The 21,443-nt window shown below is 46.0% G+C and overlaps 1 protein-coding gene across 9 annotated transcripts in view; it reads right to left on the bottom strand.

Annotated features, from left to right (window-relative positions):
* Positions 1-21,443, bottom strand: part of UNC79 (unc-79 homolog, NALCN channel complex subunit) — a 198,914-nt gene that overhangs the window by 153,156 nt on the left and 24,315 nt on the right. For 4 of the 9 annotated variants that reach the window (XR_009547198.1, XM_016190803.2, XM_060180973.1 and 1 more), the window contains exons 1-4: positions 17,165-17,511; positions 14,697-14,817; positions 7,887-8,191; positions 4,196-4,366 (exon numbers count right to left, since the gene is read on the bottom strand). Coding sequence is in view for 8 of the 9 variants with exons in the window: in XM_016190803.2 (XP_016046289.2) it covers positions 4,196-4,366; positions 7,887-8,191; positions 14,697-14,817; positions 17,165-17,225 (658 nt within the window). In the remaining variant the exon portion in view is untranslated. Of the gene's footprint in view, positions 1-4,195; positions 4,367-7,886; positions 8,192-14,696; positions 14,818-17,164; positions 17,515-21,443 lie in introns of those variants that run through there. The other 5 variants (XM_016190804.2, XM_060180976.1, XM_060180977.1 and 2 more) reach the window with 4 other exon arrangements.

Here is a 21,443-nt window from a genome sequence, read left to right as displayed (position 1 = left end):
TAATCACTAATAAGTTCTTTAAAAAATTAGGAAAACAGGGGACTGGGTGATAGCACAGTGGGTTAAGCACACATGGCACGAAGTGCAAGGACCAGTAGCATTAGGGATCCTGGTTCGAGCCTCTGCGGGGGGGGGGGGGGGGTCGATTCACAGGCGGTGAAGCAGGTCTGCAGGTGTCTATCTTTCTCTCCCCCTCTTTATCTCCCCTCCTGTCTCGATTTCTCTCTGTCCTATCTGGCAACAACGACAGCAATAACAATAAAAATAATAACAACAAAGGCAACAAAATGGGGAAAGTGGCGTCCAGGAGCAGTGGGTTCGTAGTGCAGGCAGCGAGCCCAGCGATAACCCTGGAGACCAAACAAAACAATCAAGAAAAGGAGAATTTGGAAGAGCACTGGGGTCAACCGCACGACAGGGCTGACAACAGACTCCATTTGCCTGCGCTCTGTGCTCTGTGCTCTGACTCTCTCTCTCTGTTCAGGTGCCGACCACCTCAACAACAGTCTTCAGATGTTACACACCTGAACCCCGTCACCCAGCACAGAAAGGCCGGTCTGATGGGGTCGTGTGCTTTTCACAGCAAGCTGGGGAGGTAGACAGAGGACGCTGCCCCCACTCATAATTAGTTTGCTGCCCTAGGGCCTCACCACTCCGGGCTCATTTTTCCAGATAGAAAGAGACAGAAAAACATCACAGAGCAGAAGCTTCTCATGGCACACTGAGGCTGGGCTTGAATCTGGGTCACACTCACAGCAAAGCAGACAGCCTCCCAGGTGAGCTCTGCTGCTGGCTCATAATTTTACAGCGATGGGAACTTCCGTTGGGTGAGACTTACTAACCACTCAAAGGACTACCCTGGATTCCACAACCTTTCCCACAAGACAACAACAGAGCTCTGTAATAAAGTTCGAACGCATAAAAGGACAGTACGTATTAAAGTCTACTGAAAGAGTTCAGCCTCTGTGTTGGTTTTTATTGTCTTTTTCAGGTACTTGTTAGTCTTTGGAAAATCATGACCACATAAACATCCCCTGTGGTAGCAGGAACTAGGAAAGAAGTGGCCCAGAGACACTGGTCTGAAAGTGGACGTTCAATTAAGTTATAATTATGTTTAAATAAACGTGAATATTCAGTGCAGCCTTGTTTTACCCGAGAGTAAGTAACATTCTGAGGACTAAAATACCTCACGAGGCTAGAGATACACGAGGAGCGTCTCTACCCAGCGCAGCCGTTCATTCAGCTTTGGAATCATCGTCAAGTGGCGGCACCTGTGTTAGTGGGCATCGGTTTTCCTTTTGCTTTTCTCCTTTCTTTTTCCCCTGAGCCCTCGCAGCTCTGGCTCACGACACTGCCAGGCACTGAACACGGACCTCTGAGGCTCAGCCATGAGAGTCTATTCCAGAAAGCTTCTCTGTTTTTAATCAATTAAAGTTCATTTGGGATCAGGGTTTTCTGGGTTTTTTTTTTTTTTTCTCTCTCTCTCTCCTTTGTCAAAGCACCATCATCCCAACAAGCAAATTTCCATTCATTCAGTCTGCAAATCACAGATCCCTTATTGGGAGAGAGGTTTCCGTGGTGAAATACAAAGCTTCGGAACCCCCAGTACGCCTCTCATAAACAAAGGGCGTTGTGGACGCCGGAAGAAAGGGAAGCGCGGCTTCTGGAAGGAGTTTAGAGGGCTGGACAGGGCCCAGGCAATTCTGACCATAGCCTCAAGTCTGCACCTCTGCAGCTCAGCAGGAGCTATTTGGAAATAAAAGCACAGGGCTGCACCTCTTGGCAGGAATGCCAGGAAGGAAACTAGCCCTTTGGTGGTGACCAGGACATGGCACAAACAGCTGCCCCTGGCATCATGTAGACAGCACTGTGAACCAACACTGCTCCACTTACAACGTTCTCATGGCACAAGGGTCATAACTGACATGCGTGAAGGACTCTTGCTCTGAAGGGGTTACCACAGCTGACTAGGCCCAGCTCCAGCTCAAGATTCCGCCCCTAAAGCCTTCATTTAACACCTGGAAAACCAACTGCCAGTGGTTGACCCTGAGAACGCCACACCCAAGAGGAGAGAGAAAAACTGGCTCGTCTGGTTGAGTGCACACATTATAGTGTGCAAGGACCTAGGTTCAAGCCCCCAGGGGCACCACCACCCAGCCACTAGTTTTTGTGTCAGTTCATTCTAACATGACCACGCTGCACCCCCCGCCCTGGGTCTCTGTGTCTGTGTCTGTGTCTGTGTCTGTGTCTGTGTCTGTGTCTGTGTCTCTACCTTGTGAAGGAGCAGCCGCAGAAGAAACGGTGAGATGCTACAACACCATCTGACTTTACACTTGGTGCAGCCCAGGAGCTGGTGCAGCAGGGAAGCCTGCACACGAGGCCCTGAGCTTATGCCAGAGAGGCACTCTGCTCTATCTATCCATCTGTCTGTCTACCTGTCTGTCTGCCATCTAGCTAGCTAGCTTCTGTCTACTTCTGGAATGATTTTTTTAATTAAGATAAATAGATATAATGCTGGTAACTACTGAGCAACAAGACGGGTGACAAGCAATGAAAATCAGAACTGAGAGCCTAAAACTGGGGCGACAGGCACCTCACCTCGACGAGCAGTTAAGACTGAGGAGTGTGCCTCTGATCTCAGCCAGAGTGATGCTACTTAACTGACCGAGAATTATTAAGTCAGAAATTGTCTCTCTCTTTCTAAGGAAGGAAAGGAGGGAGGAAGGAAGGGAGGACGGCCAGTCAGTTCCAGGATTTACACTCTGTAAACTCTACGTACTGTCTTGTTCTACTCAGCTGACATGTTTCACATATTTAAATAAGGATCTTAATGAATCCAGGGCATGTTTAGGGTCCTGTGCTTCTAAGTTAATGGAAATGAACATTCAGGGTTGAAGGAATCAACTGAGAGTTGCCACAATGCCTGATCAGTTTCAAGTGTAATTCAGAGGTTTGATTCAGGCAGAAACCAGTCTTCTTGCTTAAAAAAAAAGATTAATTAATTGTAATTCCACAGTTAAAAGTCTACTTGATTATAAAGTAATTAGTGGCTCAAAAGTTACGTGTGCTTACCAACTGCTACTACAAAGCCACACTATTAATAAAATCCTAGGTATAAAAAATAAAATAGCAAAAAAACGACCTGCAGGCCAGTTGCACGTAACTAGTAGTTTTATACTAGTTATACTAGAGTCTGGGAGAAAAGGGGAACTAGGACAAACTGAACACCAGGCGTCTGCTCCTCCCAGCTCAGCAACCCAGTCTAAGCACCTCAATTCCCACAGCAAGCCCGAGACACGCTGACCAGTGACCTCGTTTGACAGTATGGATCAGTGCTTAAGTTACTTTCCTTAGGCCACACACTTAACTGGCAGCAGGGCTGAGAATTGAGTCTAGATCTGCTTGACTGATAAACACTCATTTTTTTTTTTTTTAGATTATCCACCGAAACACAGATGAATCACAACTGACTTATTTTTAAAGTATTTAAGGAATATTTTACCATAAACATCACAACCTAACCTTTTTTTTTTCTTTTTACTCTCATGTCTGGAAAGCCCATACGACTAAATCCACTCGAGTGAACCAGAACTCGCATCAGTTCCAGTGTGGCAGCACCATGCACAAGGGTTGCAGCCTCTTTTCTTTCCCAGGCGTGCTCACGTGTCTTGACTCCCTTCACCGCCACACATCCCCGTGAGTGAAGGCTCTGCTGCCACCACTCTGGAAATGAGTTGCCCAACATGCCACAGGCAGATGACAGAGGAAGCTGGGACAAAACCTACATCCTCTTACTCTACTGCTGTCCCCTCACATCTTCTGCCTTTAGAGGCAAGAGCCCAGAACTCTGCCACTGTGACAAGCGGCTCTCTCTTCCCATCTCTCGCCCCGAAGTGGCGAATGGTGCTGTAACTTACCCACCTATCTCAATACAAGATAGATGACACATTCTTTTTGTTCCTATTCTGGAAGATCCAACTGTGAGAGTAAAACAATTCCAAGGTATAATCATTTTTCATTTCTTTGATTTCCGCCATAACAGTCATGCTGAGAGACTCGATTTAAATCACTGAGCATGTGCACAGAACAAGTGATTCCATTACAATCTTGAGAATCTACAGCCTCTAACAGCAAAAGCAATTTCCACTGATAGTGCACAAAGAAGGGATTTAGCGTCAGGAGATGCTGAACTTACATATAGCCATTGGTAGAAAAGATGTGCTAAGATATTCGATAATATCCTTGTGCAGAAATGGAGGGAAGGCAGCTAACGTCGATATCATCGTGTAGGGCAAAGTGCTCAGAATATCATCATTGAGAAAGGGTAGCAAACATGTGGTGGTATAAAATATCGACTGTCCAAGATCTACAAAAAAAAAGAAAGGGAAAGAATCAGTCGCTGAGCATTTCCTCAAAGGCAATCCGTGCCGGTTTCAACTTCAAGTTTCTGTGAAGCAGTTTTCATTACAGCAGCTGTAGCCCCAGCCCAATAGAAGCCTGGAGCCTGTGGTCTGGCATAGTGCTCTAGGCTTACGAGGAGAATGGCTCACAAGTGACTGCGGAAGCAAACTTGTCTGCTACACGGGCTCATCCTCAGCACCTTCTCAACCTTCAGTCAAGGGACTCATATGGCTTGTCAATGTCATAAACTGAAAATGCTCTCCACGTGACAAAGGGTCCTGAGATTCTGGGGGCTGGGCAGTGGCACACCAGGTTAAATGCCCACAGTACTAAGCACAAGGACCTGCACTAGGCACGTGATCGAGCCCCCACTCCCCATTTGCAGGGGGGACGCTTCTGAAGCAGTGAAGCAGGGCTGCATTTACACTCTTTCTCTCTATCTCCCCCTGCTCTCTCTGTTTCTCCCCTAGTGAAGCAAGGTTGAATTACACTCTTTCTCTCTATCTCCCCCTCCTCTCTCAATTTCTCTCTGTCCTATCAAATGAGAAAAAAAGAACAAATGGCTGCCAGGAGCAGTGGATTCATAGTGCTGGCACCAGCCCCAGAAACTGCAAAAGAAAAAAAAAGAGTCCTGACATTCCTCCAGCATTTTGATGTTCCTTACATTTTACACAAGACAACTGTGGCACAAAGACGTCCTTGCATTTTACCCGTGGAGGCTTTAGAAAATTCAGGGGCAGAACTGGAAGTAAAGCCAGGCAATTTCTGTCCCCGTGACTAAGCCACATCTGGAGTCTTCTTCCTACATCTGGAGTCTTATGCAGGTAACAATCTGCATGGTTCAGCACAATGGTCGATTCCATATGCACCAGAAAAAGGAGACCAAGAACTGACAGAGAGTGAGCCTGCGCACTCAACTGTCAGGAAGGAAGCGCCGCCCATTAGTAACCGTCCTCTCCACAACTCTAGTGCGATGACAGCAGCACCTACCACCCTTCGAGATCCGTCAGGCTGAAATGAGATGCCTATAAAGAGCTTAGCAGCACATAATGTGTGCTTCACAGACACGAACCCATGTTTGATGTTAACATTATTACTATTATTACCTGGACAAGGAGAAAAAGCAGAGGGCAGTCTACAAACCATACAGTCTCCCTTTAGCATGCCTGTGGTCCAAACCGCGTGGCACCGAGCGTTTATTTTGATTATTTCTTGGCCTCCTGAAATACATGTCTTCAGCCAAGACTTGACAGTGAAGACCTGAAGAGCTCTCATTTCCTTCACAAAAGGTGTCGCTGAGTCCTCTTTGCTTTGTAGCAGATCTGCCTTCTTAACATGACGGAGGCCTAAAGCCACTTCCAGTGACCATTAGGGTCCATGCGGCTGCTCCACAGACCATCAGCCCCCTGCCAGCTGAGCTGCACACTGGGAGCAGAGGGCAAGTCAACCTGGGGGCTGAGGCTCAAGGCTACATACATGCTTTCCTAAGAATTGACCGAGGGTCTGAGGGACAGCTCCCCAAGTAACGTGCACACGGGACTGAGTGTGAGACCCAGGCCAGAGCCCCACAGCAGGAGGACTATGCCCGACGCCCAGAGAATCCCCTCAAATGGTGACTGGAGCTGACATGCTTCTGCTCTCTTAACCGAGCAGGTTCTCCGTTGCATATTCAGCTAGTTTACAGAACATCACTCCTAGTAGGGGCCTGTGACCCACCTGAGATTTCCATACAAGTTAACTGAGGTCTGGAGAAAGGACATGACCACCCAGGATCCTCGGACAGCTAGTGGTTGGATGGCTCCACCCTGTGTGCCACACTGCCCCTTGTGAGGACAACGCCACTAGCCCTGGTGCAGTGGTTCTCAAACCAGTACACACAAGAACCACCCAGGGGTGGCGGTCAGGACCCAGCCCTCGGTGACTTATTGAGAGATACAGAAATGGAGGCCCAGGCGCCTGTCTGTGAGAAGGCCAGACAAGCCTGTCACTGCCTGCTAGTTCTGGCAAGCTGAACGGGACACAGCTGACAGATTAACAGTGAAGAGGAAAGCCACAAGTAACAGGACCACAGGTGTTGGTGTCAAAGTGAAGACACAAGTCACCCCACTGAGGTCGTCATAACTCACACAGTAATTGCAGTCAAGTGCTAGGTTTAAGTCATCAGAGTAAGTGTGTCTGTCTTAACCGAGGGCTGTGAAGAGGAGTCTGTCCTAATTCAGTGGCTCGTCCCAGGCTGGGGCAGACCCCGTGACCTTGGTCAGGGTCCGAGGAGGCAGTGTCAGGCTTGGTCTGACAGTCAGAGCCACCACAAGTGTTTACGTTCTGAGCTGGGGCAGGCTCACAATAAGGGAGCTAGACTTAAAACAGCAATAAAATCATACAATAAGCAAATTTACAAATCTCAACATTTTTTGAATTTATCAGAACACAAAGTCATAAATACAGAAAACACAGTTTAATAGTAATTATTACATCAACACTTTTCTAGAAGTCTTTTTTCATTAATATCACATCTTCTAAAATACACAATCAAGCATTTTCATAGAAGAGTAAGTGAAACCTAAAAGGCAAAATACCCCTCTACCCACCATTCCCCAGAATTTCTATACAGGGAGCTTTAGTCTGTTTCCCAGGGAACAGACTGTCAGCACCTTAAAGTCAAGGCAACCAAAACAAAAATGTGGATCTTCTACAAAAGTTCCTCCTGTTTTTTGGTTTGTTTGTTTGTTTGTTTCTTTTTTACTGTATTGTTCTTATTGACAGTCAGAAATATACTACTGAATAGTTAAGCAGTCGCTATGTACTGCAATTCCAGTATCCTTTTACTGAGGGAAGGATTAACAGGATGCCTGTTGTCTTAGGAAGGGACACGTTTCCCCAGGTGTCAGCACACCTCACCTTCCACCAGGCACATTGTTGTACTTCTCAGAAGTCAGTAAGTGAGACAACAAAACCAGACTCTAGGGGATCTGCCCTGAAGCAGAGATTGCAGCACCCTGCACACTGCACCACACTGCCAGTGCATTCTAACAAGAGCTTCAGAGACATCTGAATGTCTGGCTTTTAAAGACAGGAAACGTCAGTCCCAGTAAGATTCTGGGAGTCCCGCCCCCCCAAGGCCACAGAACCAGTCAGTGCATATTCACCGCTGCTCTGAAAAATCCATTCTCGTTCTCTAGGGACAAGTGTAAGACTCTTGGCCCCACGTGACACTTTGAGTCAGCGTGTCCTGACAAGCAGACCGGGGAGAGGAGGGACACTCCTGTGAGCAGCCTTCCTCCTTTCCCCGGCCGGCTTTCTCCTCAGCACCAGCCCACTCAGTGAACACCCCTCTGTGCATAAGAAAGCAACGTGACGGGAAACAGCACAGTTAAGAAGAACTCTGAACACTCAAAGACTCTTGGGATGGTGGGCTCCAAGAGCCGCAGACCCCAACCCAGCGACACACATGAGCACTGACTGCCGGCGGAGGCGCGGATGCTCACCGTGTTGGCCGTGCTGGAGTAAAGGGACTAGATCCAGGAGAGTCACCAAAGTCACGTAGAGGCCTTGGTAGTCCAAAGAAGGGTAGTCTGACAAGTGAGCATCACGGCTTTGCAGGCCACGTTCAGAGGGAGCATCTCGCAGGACGCTGCAAAGGAGGGAGCGAGTAACAGTAGGGTTGATGGAACTGACCTGCGGTCTTAGAGATGGGGTGAGTGGGAATGGCACAGGAAAAAGACACATGGTCATGGGCACTGTCAAATTGGAGGCCTCTTGGTTCTCCTTCTTCCCTGTGCGGGACAAAATGCTGTTGGGGACAAGGAAAAAAAAGAGACAACAAAGACACAAAGAACAGCACATTACATTGAAATGACACTCTAAAACAAAGAGTAAACACCAGATGCACCCACGAGACGCTATGCCGCTCGCTCGGCGGCATCTAGGCATCTAGCCGGGGCCGCACAGCTCCGTGCTCAGAGCTACCCGCGCCACACGGCTGCCTTGGCGAAGCTGCATTGCATCTCGTGCGTTATCTGGCTAGTAAGGAGCAAAAATATAAAAATGCATGTTTCAGTGCCAGACCCATGTTTCACAGTTCACTGATTGGTGAAGGAGCGCTTTCTTGCAAGGAGAAACAACGGCCGCACGTAGTGAGCTGGGGCCCTTACGCCTAATTAGAAGGAGCTTTCAAAGCAAAGGCAGGTTTCAGCAAGACTGTAGCAAGGAGTCTACTAGGAGACTTTAGACATGCGAAATATAGGTCTGGCACTTGTAGAAACATGTCTCGGCAAGGAATAAACATGTGTGTTTATTAAGAAAGCCTTAAAAAGCACATGTTTATTGCATCAAAATAATGTCTATATGTATATCATGATACTGTTTCACGGCATTCCATCAGTATCATCGGCGATAATGACGTCTAAACAGGCATATGAGTTTAGAAATAGCACATATTTCTAATACGCCAGCTAAACTACGTTGGGAAGCGCTGATCTATAGTAGATGGCCTGGAGCACGTCTGTGAACTAGTGATGACAACATGTATGTGTGCCCTTATTACTGTGCGTGTTGGCGAGGAAACATGTCATCTGGTGAGTGCAAACAGTGGCTTATTAAACGGTCGCCTTCAAACTCTAAAGATTAAGCAAGCAGTATGTCATGTAGCTGCACATCACACAGTAAGATCTCACATACTACTGCTGCTACCTATGTTACTATTCAATAAAACTCACCAAAAACTAACGGGAAGATAATTTAGAAAGTTAACAACAAAGTTTAATGGGAGAAACAAAGTTCTAAAAGTAATCGGGCTTTCTTTTAGCCTTCATTTTTAAATAAAAACCCTCTCAGTAAAAACAGTAAAGGAGAAAGGGCATTAATTTAGAAGCAGAACTGACTGCTTAGCCCAGTGTTCAGGCTGGATCCACTAGGTTCTGCTCTTTGCCCCTCAAGATAACGGCTCTACACTGCGGCAACAGCACCTGTGGCCCTTGCAGCTCTGCGCCTGTGCTAACCAGAGCAGGTGACAGTTATCAGTGTCTCGCAACATGAAGTCACCTCCTCTACACTTCCTCTGTGTGCAGCTCTCAACTAAGGACACTACGTTTACAGCTTTCCAGCAGGGTGAAGAACTGGTTAGTGCCCAGCATGCTTGCTATGTCAAGTTGCCGTTTATTTTTATTAGGTCTTAGGCAAGATATATTCCAATGTAAGGAAAAAGACTACATGCTTTTTTATTGTCCATGTGCCTAATTTACCTCGATTTCCTTTGTCTTCTGTTACCAAATGTCCAGGGAAAAACAATTAACAATAATAATAATCATTTCAGAATGATTCTGTAATACTTCTTAGCAATAAATAACTCAAGATTTGGTGAGAGTGTAACTTTTAAAGGGATTTAGTTTACCTCTTTCGTGTGTGATGTATTTAACCTTGTGAGCTCACGCTTCACAGTGGGAGAGTGTCAGCATGCCTGTATCCATGCCTACCTACACCTACCACAGAAACCACCAGACTTTTTCTCATATAAATTGATTTTACCTAAAAGCACCATCTTTAAAGGTTGTATTCTTGATAAACCCAACCATCAAAAATTATTTTAATCCTATTCCACTGAAAATTCCTTTAAGATCACAATGGACATGTCAGATAAGCTATTCCCCAAACTTCAGCTCTGAATCACTCACTACTAGCATCCTTTCAAAATGACAAGGCATGGGTCTTGGCAGAGTAGAGTAGAAGAATATTTACCTTAGAGAATAAAAGTAGCCCTACACCATGCCCTAATGCTGTTCTTAAGTTCAGTGCCCTGATCAAACATTTCCTTGGGAGGGGCAATATAGCACCTTGTTTTTCTCAAGTAGATGATAACTCTAACTGCGGTGGGATTTAACAAACACCAACTGAATCAACTTGGGAGAGTCTGCTCAATGTTCTGACCTTCCTGTGTGCGGGGTCCTGACTGACAGCGCAGCAGTCACGTGCGTGCAGAGGGGAGGAGGTCGCTCTGAACCGGTAATGCTCCTCTCTCACTGTCTTTAGATTCAGTTAGTAGGTGAGGTTGAGAAAAAAAAAATGGCTGAAGATGACTTATCCATGAAACCAGCTGAAAATCACCGTTTATGTTTCAATGTAAGGAAATGTTTTCATTTGTGGAAAAACTCAAGAAGGGCTCATGAGAAATGGACAATGTTTTGTGATTGCATGATGTTTTGTGAAGTTTATTTAGGAAAAAAAAAAGACAAAAATTATTTCCCCAGCCAAACTGTCTAACTTGGGAATGATAAAACCATCTTCCCCATCTGAAATTCTTTCCCAGAGGTCAGTACACCAAATCAAAAGGAACGCCGAGAAGGCCCTGCTCAGAAGTGTCTGACCCACAGCCAACTTTCCACCTTCCCTTCTTCTTGGTCAGATGCTTTTTACCAAGTGTCTACTTCCCACATTAAAATGAAGCAAGGAAGAGACCTCAGTAGGTGTGGGGAAAGATGGAAGTTGCCCTGGGGTATGTATAGCACAGAAATGTAACACATCAAATAAACTCAGTAAGATTATAATTCGGGCATTTGGTTTGCATTTGCACTAGCCCAGATGTGCTTGGCCACCTTCTGAAGTTGCTCTGTGGAGTCTTGATTACCTGTATATTCTTCCTAAGCAATCAGAAATTGCAAGTCAAGTCAGATTCTGGAGTCAGTCTCTCTATCTATCTATCTATCTATCTATCTATCTCCCTCTCTCCCACCTTCCCTCCCTCTGTTAATGCAGAAACATTTTCTAGATTAGCAGCAAATAGCTGTCCCTGAACAAATCATTTTTTGAATATTTTATGTGCTAGCAGTGTGAATAACACCGAAAGAAAGATCTGAGGGAAGGAATTCCAAAGAATGTTTGATTTAGAAAGACTTGAAACCTTTAGAATGTTCTTTCAAGTAAAACGCAAGATACCTAACAAAGACCTTAAATTTTAAAATATGATAGAGAAAGTTTCTAATATAAGATGGGCAGATTTCTCTGTGGTAGTGAACGGGAATTAAGTGAGATCAACTTAGTTGCTCTAAATGCTAAAAACAAGCAAGAAGTAAAATTCTGAAGTTGTGTGTGAGCAAACTGCATTTGTTCACTGCCACATATAAGTCCCTGCTGAAGGAAAATGAGTACAACTCAAGAACGCAGATAAGGTTTTCCTCAGACCCTGGGTCACTGCTGGATTAAGCAAATGCTCTAGAAGGGTTCCTGTGATGAACCAAGGCCAGCTCAATTCGACAGACAGACACCAGGTTCTGAAGACTCAAGTTCCTAGTCTCAGCAGTTGAAGGCCACACAAGACTTATCTTGCACTAAGCTAGAGCTTACAGATTCTCGGGATCTCTAAGATGGGTCTAGTTACGAGACAGTGGACAATGTGCATGGGTACTTCACTGTTAGTCCAGTCAGGCGTGATAACTAAAAGATTTCTCCCCGCTGTGGGGCAAGTTCCTTGAAAACCCACGTTCATCTCTGTCTTCGGGAGCAGATAAAGAAACTCTATTGAGATCCTGAAAGATGAGTGCATGTATGGATTATTACTCTGAATGCAAGTCAGACTCAAAGACAGCTGCAGGAACTTCCATTTTCCATCTTAGCCAAAATCATCATCATCATGACATTGGAACTTCGGTAGTGAGTGAAGTTGATTTAACATACAAATATAGAGATGGGACATTATATTGCTAAAATTTTATAATGTTTTAAACTAATGTTAAATCAAGAAGAATAAATAATAATATAACTTCTTTGAGAATATCCAAGTAAAAGGAGAGAGGATTACTCTGAAATAATTCATCTTTTATTCTTTCTCCTTGTTTCTCTCTAAGAACCGAAATTCTGAAAACAAGAAGTGCTTCTGATCTAAATTATGTAAAATGCAAAAATCATGTAAATACAAAGGAAATCATTTTGTTTCTAAGTGTAAAATCTTACTGCAAATAACCTTAGCGGCTACACACCAATCATCTTGAAATTCCTATCAGCATAAAAAGGAGATACAAATATGACTACCACTGACGTATATCCCAACGATAATCATACCTTGGTCCAGAATATGGGACAACAATTGTAAGTTCCATATTTCTAGCAGATGGAAGACAAACGGAAAAACAAAACAAAACTCTGGGGAAGGCAAAAAAAAGAAAGTAAACGCACTGGGTACAGCCCCCACATGCTAGGTCGAGCCTCTTAACATACCAAAATCCAGCTTTGGACCAGTTACATTCCTCAGTGCTATCTTTGTCCCTCCCTATTTGTGTCTGTCTGTTTGTCTGTCTGTCTGTCTGTCTGTCTGTCAGTTGTGCTCGGGCCTACCATTTACCTGCTAAGCAGGAGATGGAGCTGAAGCATCAGGCAGTTGAAACACTCCCCGAGTCACCTCAGACACAGCTCAAGTAGCTGGTAAAGAGCATCTGAGCATCCACACCTCCCTTCTTCTCTTAACAGCCAGGACGCCAAACCCCTCTATGAACTCACGATGGATGCCAGCACTCCCAAAGGACAAAGTTTGTACAAAAAGAACCGTTGCTGGACCGTGTAAGTAGATGACACGTTATGGAGCGTGTGTGCTGGTTTCGACACTGACTCGGTATACAGCTCAGAGCAATTTATTTACCCACTCTACTTCGATTCCTGATCTATAAAATGGGTGTAAGAGCACACTAACTGAGTGGAATTATGACAAGGGACTAGATGAGATTGACACCTATCAAATGCTCAGAATACAGTTAGTATTTATACTCTGCTAGAAATTATCAGCATGGCAATGAAAAGCTGTTAATGTGGCCTCCCTCCAGAAATGAACTGCGCTTAACTGCACGGCCTCTTCTCCACAGTCATTTGAACAAAAAATTCACAACTCAAATTCTATCATCTCTGATCAAGTTCTAACTCTCTGCCCCTCAATCAAATGGAATCTCTGTATCTAGCAAACATGACTTCGGTATCCTAAATCTCTCAATGTTTTGGCACAGTGACTAAGGCCTAAGCGGCAAACCTTGAAGTGCCAACTAGGATGTCACAGTTTCTTTGCAAATAGAATTCAGCTTCCTACTGAAAAGTGTCTCTCACCTTAGAACTTTGTGATACAGGAAAGTGCTTCCTGTCGAAAACCCTGACCTCAAAGAGAAAAAAGAGGGCAGAATCAGATGACTTGATGTAGGAGTTTATCAGATGGCCACAATAAAACCAGAGTCAAGTCTTCCACTGCACTTTGAAAAGAAGTGAAATATTGTATAGCAAGGTACCTTCACTACACAAGTATAAAAATCTAAGAGCCTGACTAACAGGACCCCTTTAATACAAAACAGGGGCACTAGAGATTTTAAGAGACTCCAATGAACAAGAAGAACAAAGAGATAATGGAGCTGCAGATGTCAAGGAGTGCACTTGACCACACAGAGCTTCTTCCCATAATGCTCTGGGCCGGTCCACAGCAAAGCCCGAAGCCCCTCAGAACCAGGACCGCCACACTTGTGTCAAATTGGTTTCTTTTTCCTAATACCTAGCTGACACAACTTTTACTGTGATGAAGCCAAAAGAAAAAGCAGCAAGTCAATTTATGTGTTTATAAAAACCAGATCTAGAGGGAGACGATCACGGCAGTAGAAGAAATCAAGCCCTGAAATGTAATGCAAAGGGAAGTGTTCCACACACTTCTTCGATGTGATTTCCCAAACGACGGTGTCTTTACTTGGAAGACTCATTTTTGACTGCTTGTTTTTTTCCAGAGTGAGCTGTGAAGCAGATGGTCACTCTGATCTCTACTTTTTAATAAAAGCAGACAGGATTTGGCTCTTGTGCCCTGTCCGCCACAGAACTGCGAGTCAACTTGGAAAGCATGTTGAATGCTTAGAGTGTTACAAAGATTGAAAAATCCAGTGTGAGTACCATAGGTGGTACTTTGAGGATGGAAAGCACTGATGGTAAATCTAAAACACTGTCTGGCTCTGAGGTTAAGACCATACGTGTTTCCTGGTCTGAATTTTAAGCAATGTGGGTTTTCCTTCTAACCTCACTCTACATGAATGCCAAACAGAGAATTTTCACCACTGCACCAGTCTCTCAAAAGCCAGTTAGCTGGGGAAACAGGCAGTAGCCATGCAACCCATTGTTTTTGTGAACGACTCACTATGTACACCCAGAGAACGTGAGTCCAGACTCTTCTGGCAGGGCACTAGAAAACATTAGACCTTTCCCAACTTTCAGTTCAATAAAAATTGAGATACCAATAAATTCAACAGAACTAGCTAATAAGCTTTCAAATTAGAGGATATTTTAAGGCTTACCTTAACAAGGTCTGAGAAAAGTATTTCAGGGTGTTTGCAATATCTGTTCCTGAAGGTACAGGATAAATATTGTGGAGAACCCGGTTATGATACTCTTGTAAGTACCGGATCTTGGAAGCAACTAGACAAAAGCAAAACAACAAAAAAAGAATAATCATCTTGTAATGTGTATTAAAACATACAGCTACTTACTTTTTAGCAAGTTATAATCCATATGTTAAAGAGAATGTGGATAACTACTGGAATTCCAGGGTAAAAAAAAACAGTTAAAAAAAAAAGACCTTTGATTTCTTAACTGCACTCAGCACGTAAAATTATCTTTAGTTACCTGATCTGATCTACTATTCACAAATTATTTATTCATCCTTTTTATCACCAAGAAAAGCAGTATTTCAGTCATGTTCTAGTAAGTACCCCCAGTTAGTTTATCACTAGGATGTAATAAGTACAAAACAAGTATCAGCCGAGAATTATTTTCAATAATGCTTAACTAAAGCTGCAGCAGAAACCTCAAAGGTCTTTCAAGAATGTTTTAGAAGTCCTGAAATATCAGGAATCCGCTGCACAGTGGGATCAAGGAGAAACAGACTCTTGGTAAACAGTTGTGAACGGCATCTTCACAGAATGTGTGAACTTGAGGATTTGCTACGGGCAGGTATTTGTCCAGCAGACAGTGACCGGTGGTGGGCAGACTCTCTTCATTTTTTTTAATATGTATTTATTTATTCCCTTTTGTTGCCCTTGTTGTTTTTTTATTGTTGTTGTAGTTATTACTGTTGTTGTTGTTGATGATGATGATGTCGTCATTGTCGGATAGGACAGAGAGAAATGGAGAGAGGAGGGGAAGACAGAGAGGGGAAGAGAAAGACAGATACCTGCAGACCTGCTTCACCGCCTGTGAAGCGACTCTCCTGCAGGTGGGGAGCTGGGGGCTTGAACCGGGATCCTTCCGCCAGTCCCTGCGCTTTGCGCCACCTGTGCTTAACCCACTGCACTCCCACCCAACTCCCAGGCAGACACTCTTTAAAGTGAATGTCAAGGCCTCTGGCCAGCGAGTCCCACGCCCTAGATCACTGCTTGGTTTTCTGGTCGCCCAGATCTTCGCCAGATTCAGGAGGGCCTAGACCGGCTCCTTGACCCTCCTGGACCTACCTAGAGTCACCAGCATGTCCACAGCCCTGACCTGACCTTCGACCTGGCTGCTGTGACTGACCCAGCTCTAGCAGTTCCTCTTTGGAATCCCAAGGAGCCTTGGTGGTGACCGTCTCTCAGGTCTCCTCTTCCACAGAGCTCTCAACACTGTCCGTTCGTCCTCGCAATGTCTAAGGCTGCCAAGTGGCCTGGCTCACTGTCAGCGGTTAACAAAAGGCATGTTGAGTCCTGGAGAGGCAAGGCCTTGCTGTTCCCAACAGCCCATGGAATTAAGCTCCTGGATGTGTCCTAGCTGGAATGCCAGCTTAAGCAATTCAAGAAAGTCAAATGCTCCTGGCAGGCGAGGAGGGGTAGAGGGTGTAGGAATCACAGGGGATGAGACATCAGAAGTGAAATCCCTTAGAAGCCCACTTTGCCGTGACCATTCCGTTTTAAAGGTGGGAGGTAAGGCCCAGGGGGAGTCATGTCTGAGTGGACCCGACCCCATGAACCCGGATTCCTGTTCCATGCTGTTGCCACTACGGCTGCTCTGGGTAGGGCTGGATTCCGAAAGGATCAGAGTGCAGCGTCGGTGCTCGCTGAGCCTAGCGTCATCAAAGCAGTGTCAGCGCTGATCCGAAAGCCCACGTGTCCACGCCACTCGTTCAGGTTTGCTGCTAGTCCCCTGCTCCCTGTGCTTTGCCTGTAGCGGGGTTCACCTTTTCCTACAAAGATCAGCCTAGACTGCAGATGGTAAGACCTTGAATCTGTTTAGCATGTCACATCTCAGAAAGCAACAGTTTATATCCATTGCCTCAATTAATCCCCCTGGTATCTGGTTGCAAATAACTTTTCTCCTGAGAGAAGGTAAAAGTGGGCAATACCTGAAAATGTTTCAATTATATAATGTGAAATAATCCATTTTCTTCTCAGTGTTTTTGACCTGCTATGCATCATTTTCCTCAAACTACATGCAAGGAACTCTCCACGTTAATTAACACCTAGTGGCAGGTTCTGAACACATAAGCCGAACTGGCAAAAGCCTTCTTTCTGCTCGCCTCCTAACCCCAGCAGTGCTGTTACTGTGATTTCTCCAAGCATCTGTGCTTGTCAGGATTCAAGAGTTGCAAAACTGTCAATACACAATGACAGAAGCATAAAGAAATGTTCAGGAAGGAGCTGGGTGCCCCTTTCAGGGTCTCTTGTTAAATGCAACAAAGGCCCCTTCTGATGGGTGTGCAAACCACATCGGGAACCCAGAGACCAGACTCACTCTCCTCCTGGGAATCTTTGCAGAGTTTAGAAATATCACCAGCATCCTGACTTTGGTCGCTTACCTGTGTGCTTTCCTATGGCAGGCTGGTCATTTCTTGACGGCAGAAACAGTGTCTTACTCATTTCTCTACCCCAATCCTAACAGACCCTCTGACACTTGTAGGACGAATGACCGCTCTAGTTACACCACTTAAAATTGGAATTTGTTATTTATCCGTCTCCAGCACCACACTGTCTGCTAACTCCTTTTTATTCTTAGCGCCAGACATGTAATAATTTAGTCAGTAACTCACTGGTGAGTGAAGATGGAGGCAAAGAAGACGACAGAAAGGGCTGGGGGGGGCGGCGATAAAGATAGGAGTGAGTGTAGGAGCAGCTGGGGTAATGTTCACGCTGATTGGTGCGTTCCTGTATGCAACAGAATCTTAGCAGCCCTAGACGGAACCTGTGTGTTGCCAGATTGGAGAACAGCAGAACAGGCGCTGACAGCACATGTAATACCTTGCCATTGGGCTGAGGAGGTGAATAAGAAGAATTTTTATTTAGACTTTAGCCAAGGCCTGGGCAAGAAGCCCTGCAGCAGGGCCTGTGTGCTCAGCTCCACCCACAAGGGCCCCTGTGTATCAGCACCCAGCAGGCCTCCTGCAGCAGGGCCTGTGTGCTCAGCTCCACCCACAAGGGCCCCTGTGTATCAGCACCCAGCAGGCCTCCTGCAGCAGGGCCTGTGTGCTCAGCTCCACCCACAAGAGCCCCTGTGTATCAGCACCCAGCAGGCCTCCTGCAGCAGGGCCTGTGTGCCTGGCTCCACCCACACACCCGAGAATCACTGCCTAAAAACAGGTGGTGGGGTGGGCTGGGTGCACAGGTGAGCTCCTGCCTTAGCAGACCCTAAGGACCCCTCTCAGGCTTCTTCCCACTCAGACATTGACTGCTCCGGCCCCATACTCTCAGCATCACCCTACAGTGTTCACTTCCTGACACCTTAAAAGCACAGAAGTCAACACAGAACTCTGGTGGTGGGAAAAGTGTGGAATTACTCCACACCTTATAATTTTGTTTATTTTTATATTATTATTATTTGCCTCTAGGGTTATTGCTAGAGCTCTCAGTATCCACTGCTCCTGTGGTCATTTTATTTATTTTTTTATTAGATATGACGGAGAAATTGAGAAAGGAGGGGAAGATAGAGACAGAGAGAGAGAAACACTTGCAGACCTGTTTCACCACTTGTGGAGGCTCAAACCAGGATCCTTGAGCGGGTCCTTGCACTTTGCACTATGTGCACTTAACCCACTGCACCACTGCCCAGCCCTCTTAATTTTGTAAAACAATATTAGATCACTAATAAAAATTAATTTAAAAAGAGCAGAAGTCATGGCCAGGCAGAGGTTAAGCACCTGGTTAAGCACACATTACCATGGGCAAGGACCAGGGTTTAAGCACTCACACCTCACCTGTAAGAGGCCCTTTCACAAGCAGTGACACAGGGCTGCAGGTGTCTCTCTTGCTGTCCCTCGCTAGCTCACCTCCCGTCTCAATTTTTCTCTGTCCTATCAAATATAATAGGAAGAAAACAAAAAGGGAAAAATGGCTGCTAGGAACAGAGGGTTCGTAGTGCCAGCCAGAGCCCCAGTGATAACCCTGGTGGCAATAAAAATTAATAATATGATAATAAGCCATCTGTTATGGGCACAATTATGCCTTCCCTCACCAAATAAATAAATAAATAAGAAGTGAATATGCTGAAGACCTAATCTCAAAATGTGGCTGCACTGGGTGATAGACCCTTGAAGAGGTTCAGTTCAATCACAGTGAGGTGCATGCTGTGGACCCTACTCCAGCCTGGCTGATGGACCCCCAGAGAAGGCGCTACGTGGGCTGTATGTGCAGATGGAGACGGCGTGTGAGGACACGGCTGGTGGCAGCTGTCTTCAGGCCAGGGCGGCAGAGCTCAGGAGAAAGCAAACCTTCAGACACCTCCATCTCGGGCTCAAGCCTCCAGGACGGCCAACCATTCACGTGTGTAGTGGGGCGCTGGATCATAAGCCAGGAGCGTGAGGAAACGCCAAGGGGAAGGTGAGAGCTGAGAGTGCGGGCCCTGGAATCAGCTGCAGGAGGCTCTACCTCACACTTCCTTGAGCCTGGAGAATGATAAATGCTTGGGACAGGAGCGGCTCACCCCATAGAGAAATACTCTACCAAGCGCAAAGGCCCCGGGTTCAAGCCTCCAGCACCACCTGGGAGGCTTGTGCACAGGGAAAGCCTCAGGAATGCGGGAGCGGTGAGTGTGGTGGCCCCTATCCTCTCCTCTCCTGTCTCTGTCTAACTCTGGGGGCCAGGCGGGGTGGGGGAGAGCCTGTTGGGAACTGGGAGTAAAGCAGATAGCAGAGAGGGGAGGCAGCAGGTACCACCGGGAATAATCAGGAGTCACTAAGCACACCAAGCGCTCAGTCGCTAGTATAAGTCGCTAGGATAAGAACAAACAAGCAAAGGGCTGCCCACATCCACTCCTTTCCTCTGCCAATCAAGCACTCCCTCAGCCAGGACTCCCACCACCACTAGTCTCTCCTACCACCATCCGTCCATCTCTCCTCCTACACCGTGCCCACAGCACTCGAGTGACTCTGAAAACCACTTGGTCAAAGGGAAGCCAAAGGCCACCCCTTGTTGTATGGTCGCCTCGGTCCCTGGTCTCTGCCGAGAGCCAGGATCACAAACACCTGCGTGCATCCTCTTTCCCCACCATTTCTTTCTCCCACTCTCGCCAGTCCGGCTCCCACTCTGATCTCACTGAGTCTGCTGCTTTACACCCTCACCTGGGGCCTCCCTCCTGCCAGACCCACTGCGCACTTCCCAGATGTCAGGGCACTAAACCTGTCCAGCAGTCGAGCCCTCTCTTCAAAACAGAAGCTCTCTCTCCCTGGCTGGCCTTCCTGGCCATTCTCCCCATCTTCCTGGAACTCCCTGGTGAGTCCCTCTCTGCGCTTTCCCCCTCCTCCCTCACTGATGTTGATTGTACTGGGCCAGGGAGACAGAACAGGCAAGCAGACCACACTCCCCTGCCTGAGGCCCCTGTGCCCCGAGACTCATGCAGAGAAACACCATTCTCTCTCTCTCTCTCCCTTCTCCCTCTCCCTCTCCCTCTCCCTCTCCCTCTCCCTCTCCCTCTCTCTCTCACTCTCTCCAGGGTTATCACTGGGGATGCCACCAGCACTATGAATCCACCACTCCTGGTGGTCAGGCCCCTTTTAAAGCAAGTTTCTTTAACCCTTCTAGGTTCCATCTTGAAGGGTCACAATGTTCGTGGAGCTTCTGATGAGCTCTAGTTTTTTCTTTTTTTGTTTCGTTTTGTTTCTTTCTTTCTTTTGTTTTGTTTACCAGAGCACTACTCCACTCTGGCTTGTGGTGGTGCAGGGGGATTGAACCTGGGACTTTGGAGCCTCAGGCATGAGAGAGTCTGTCTGCATAAACACTGTTCTACTTACCCCCACTCCTGACTAACTCTAGACATTTTCACTGTCTTTTTCTGACTGCCAAACAAGCACTCACTGGCCTCAAAAATTTTATCGCTTCATTATATAAGTTTATCACTGGTTGTAAACTGTTCTGGATGATCCTAAATGAGTTTCAGCTTTGCAAACTGAGTATCTCTAAGAGCACTTTAAGATCTTTGAAGAAAAACTATCCTCTCTACCATTTAGAACTCTCTTAGAATTTGTGTCGAGATTAAGTACACGGCAAAGGGCCAACCTTAACAGTGGCTGAAGTGAACTGAAAACCGAGCATCAATTACCCTGTACCCCACTGACGTGCTCTATGTGAGTTCTCTGAAATCTGAACACATTTACAGAAACAACTTCCAGATAAAACGTATTTATGTGGGAGTTGGGCAGTAGCGCAGCGGGTTAAGTGCATGTGGCATGAAGCGCGAGGACCAGCGTAAGGAGCCCGGTTCGAGCCCCCGGCTCCCTACCCTCAGGGGAGTTGCTTCACAGGTGGTGAAGCAGGTCTGCAGGTGTCTGTCTTTCTCTCCCCCTCTCTGTCTTCCCCTCCTCTCTCCATTTCTCTCTGTCCTGCCCAACAATGACGACATCAACAAAAACAATAATAACTACAACAACAATTAAAAACAATAAGGGCAACAAAAGGGAAAATAAATAAATATAGAAAAAATATAAATGTACTTATGTCACGTGAAATGATGCAGAACTCTTCCTCATGATTTTCCCATCTTTAATTCAACAGAATTCCAAATAATCATTTCATTTTATATATTCCCAAGGTTTTTATAAGATCTTTTCTCTATTTGAGTATTTGCTCTTTTTTTCTTCTTCAGATAGG

The sequence above is a fragment of the Erinaceus europaeus genome, chromosome 22, assembly GCF_950295315.1.
Source record: "Erinaceus europaeus chromosome 22, mEriEur2.1, whole genome shotgun sequence".
Lineage (NCBI taxonomy): Eukaryota > Metazoa > Chordata > Mammalia > Eulipotyphla > Erinaceidae > Erinaceus > Erinaceus europaeus.
The sequence above is the reverse complement of the archived record's forward strand: the minus strand, read 5'-3'. Positions and strand labels throughout refer to the sequence as shown.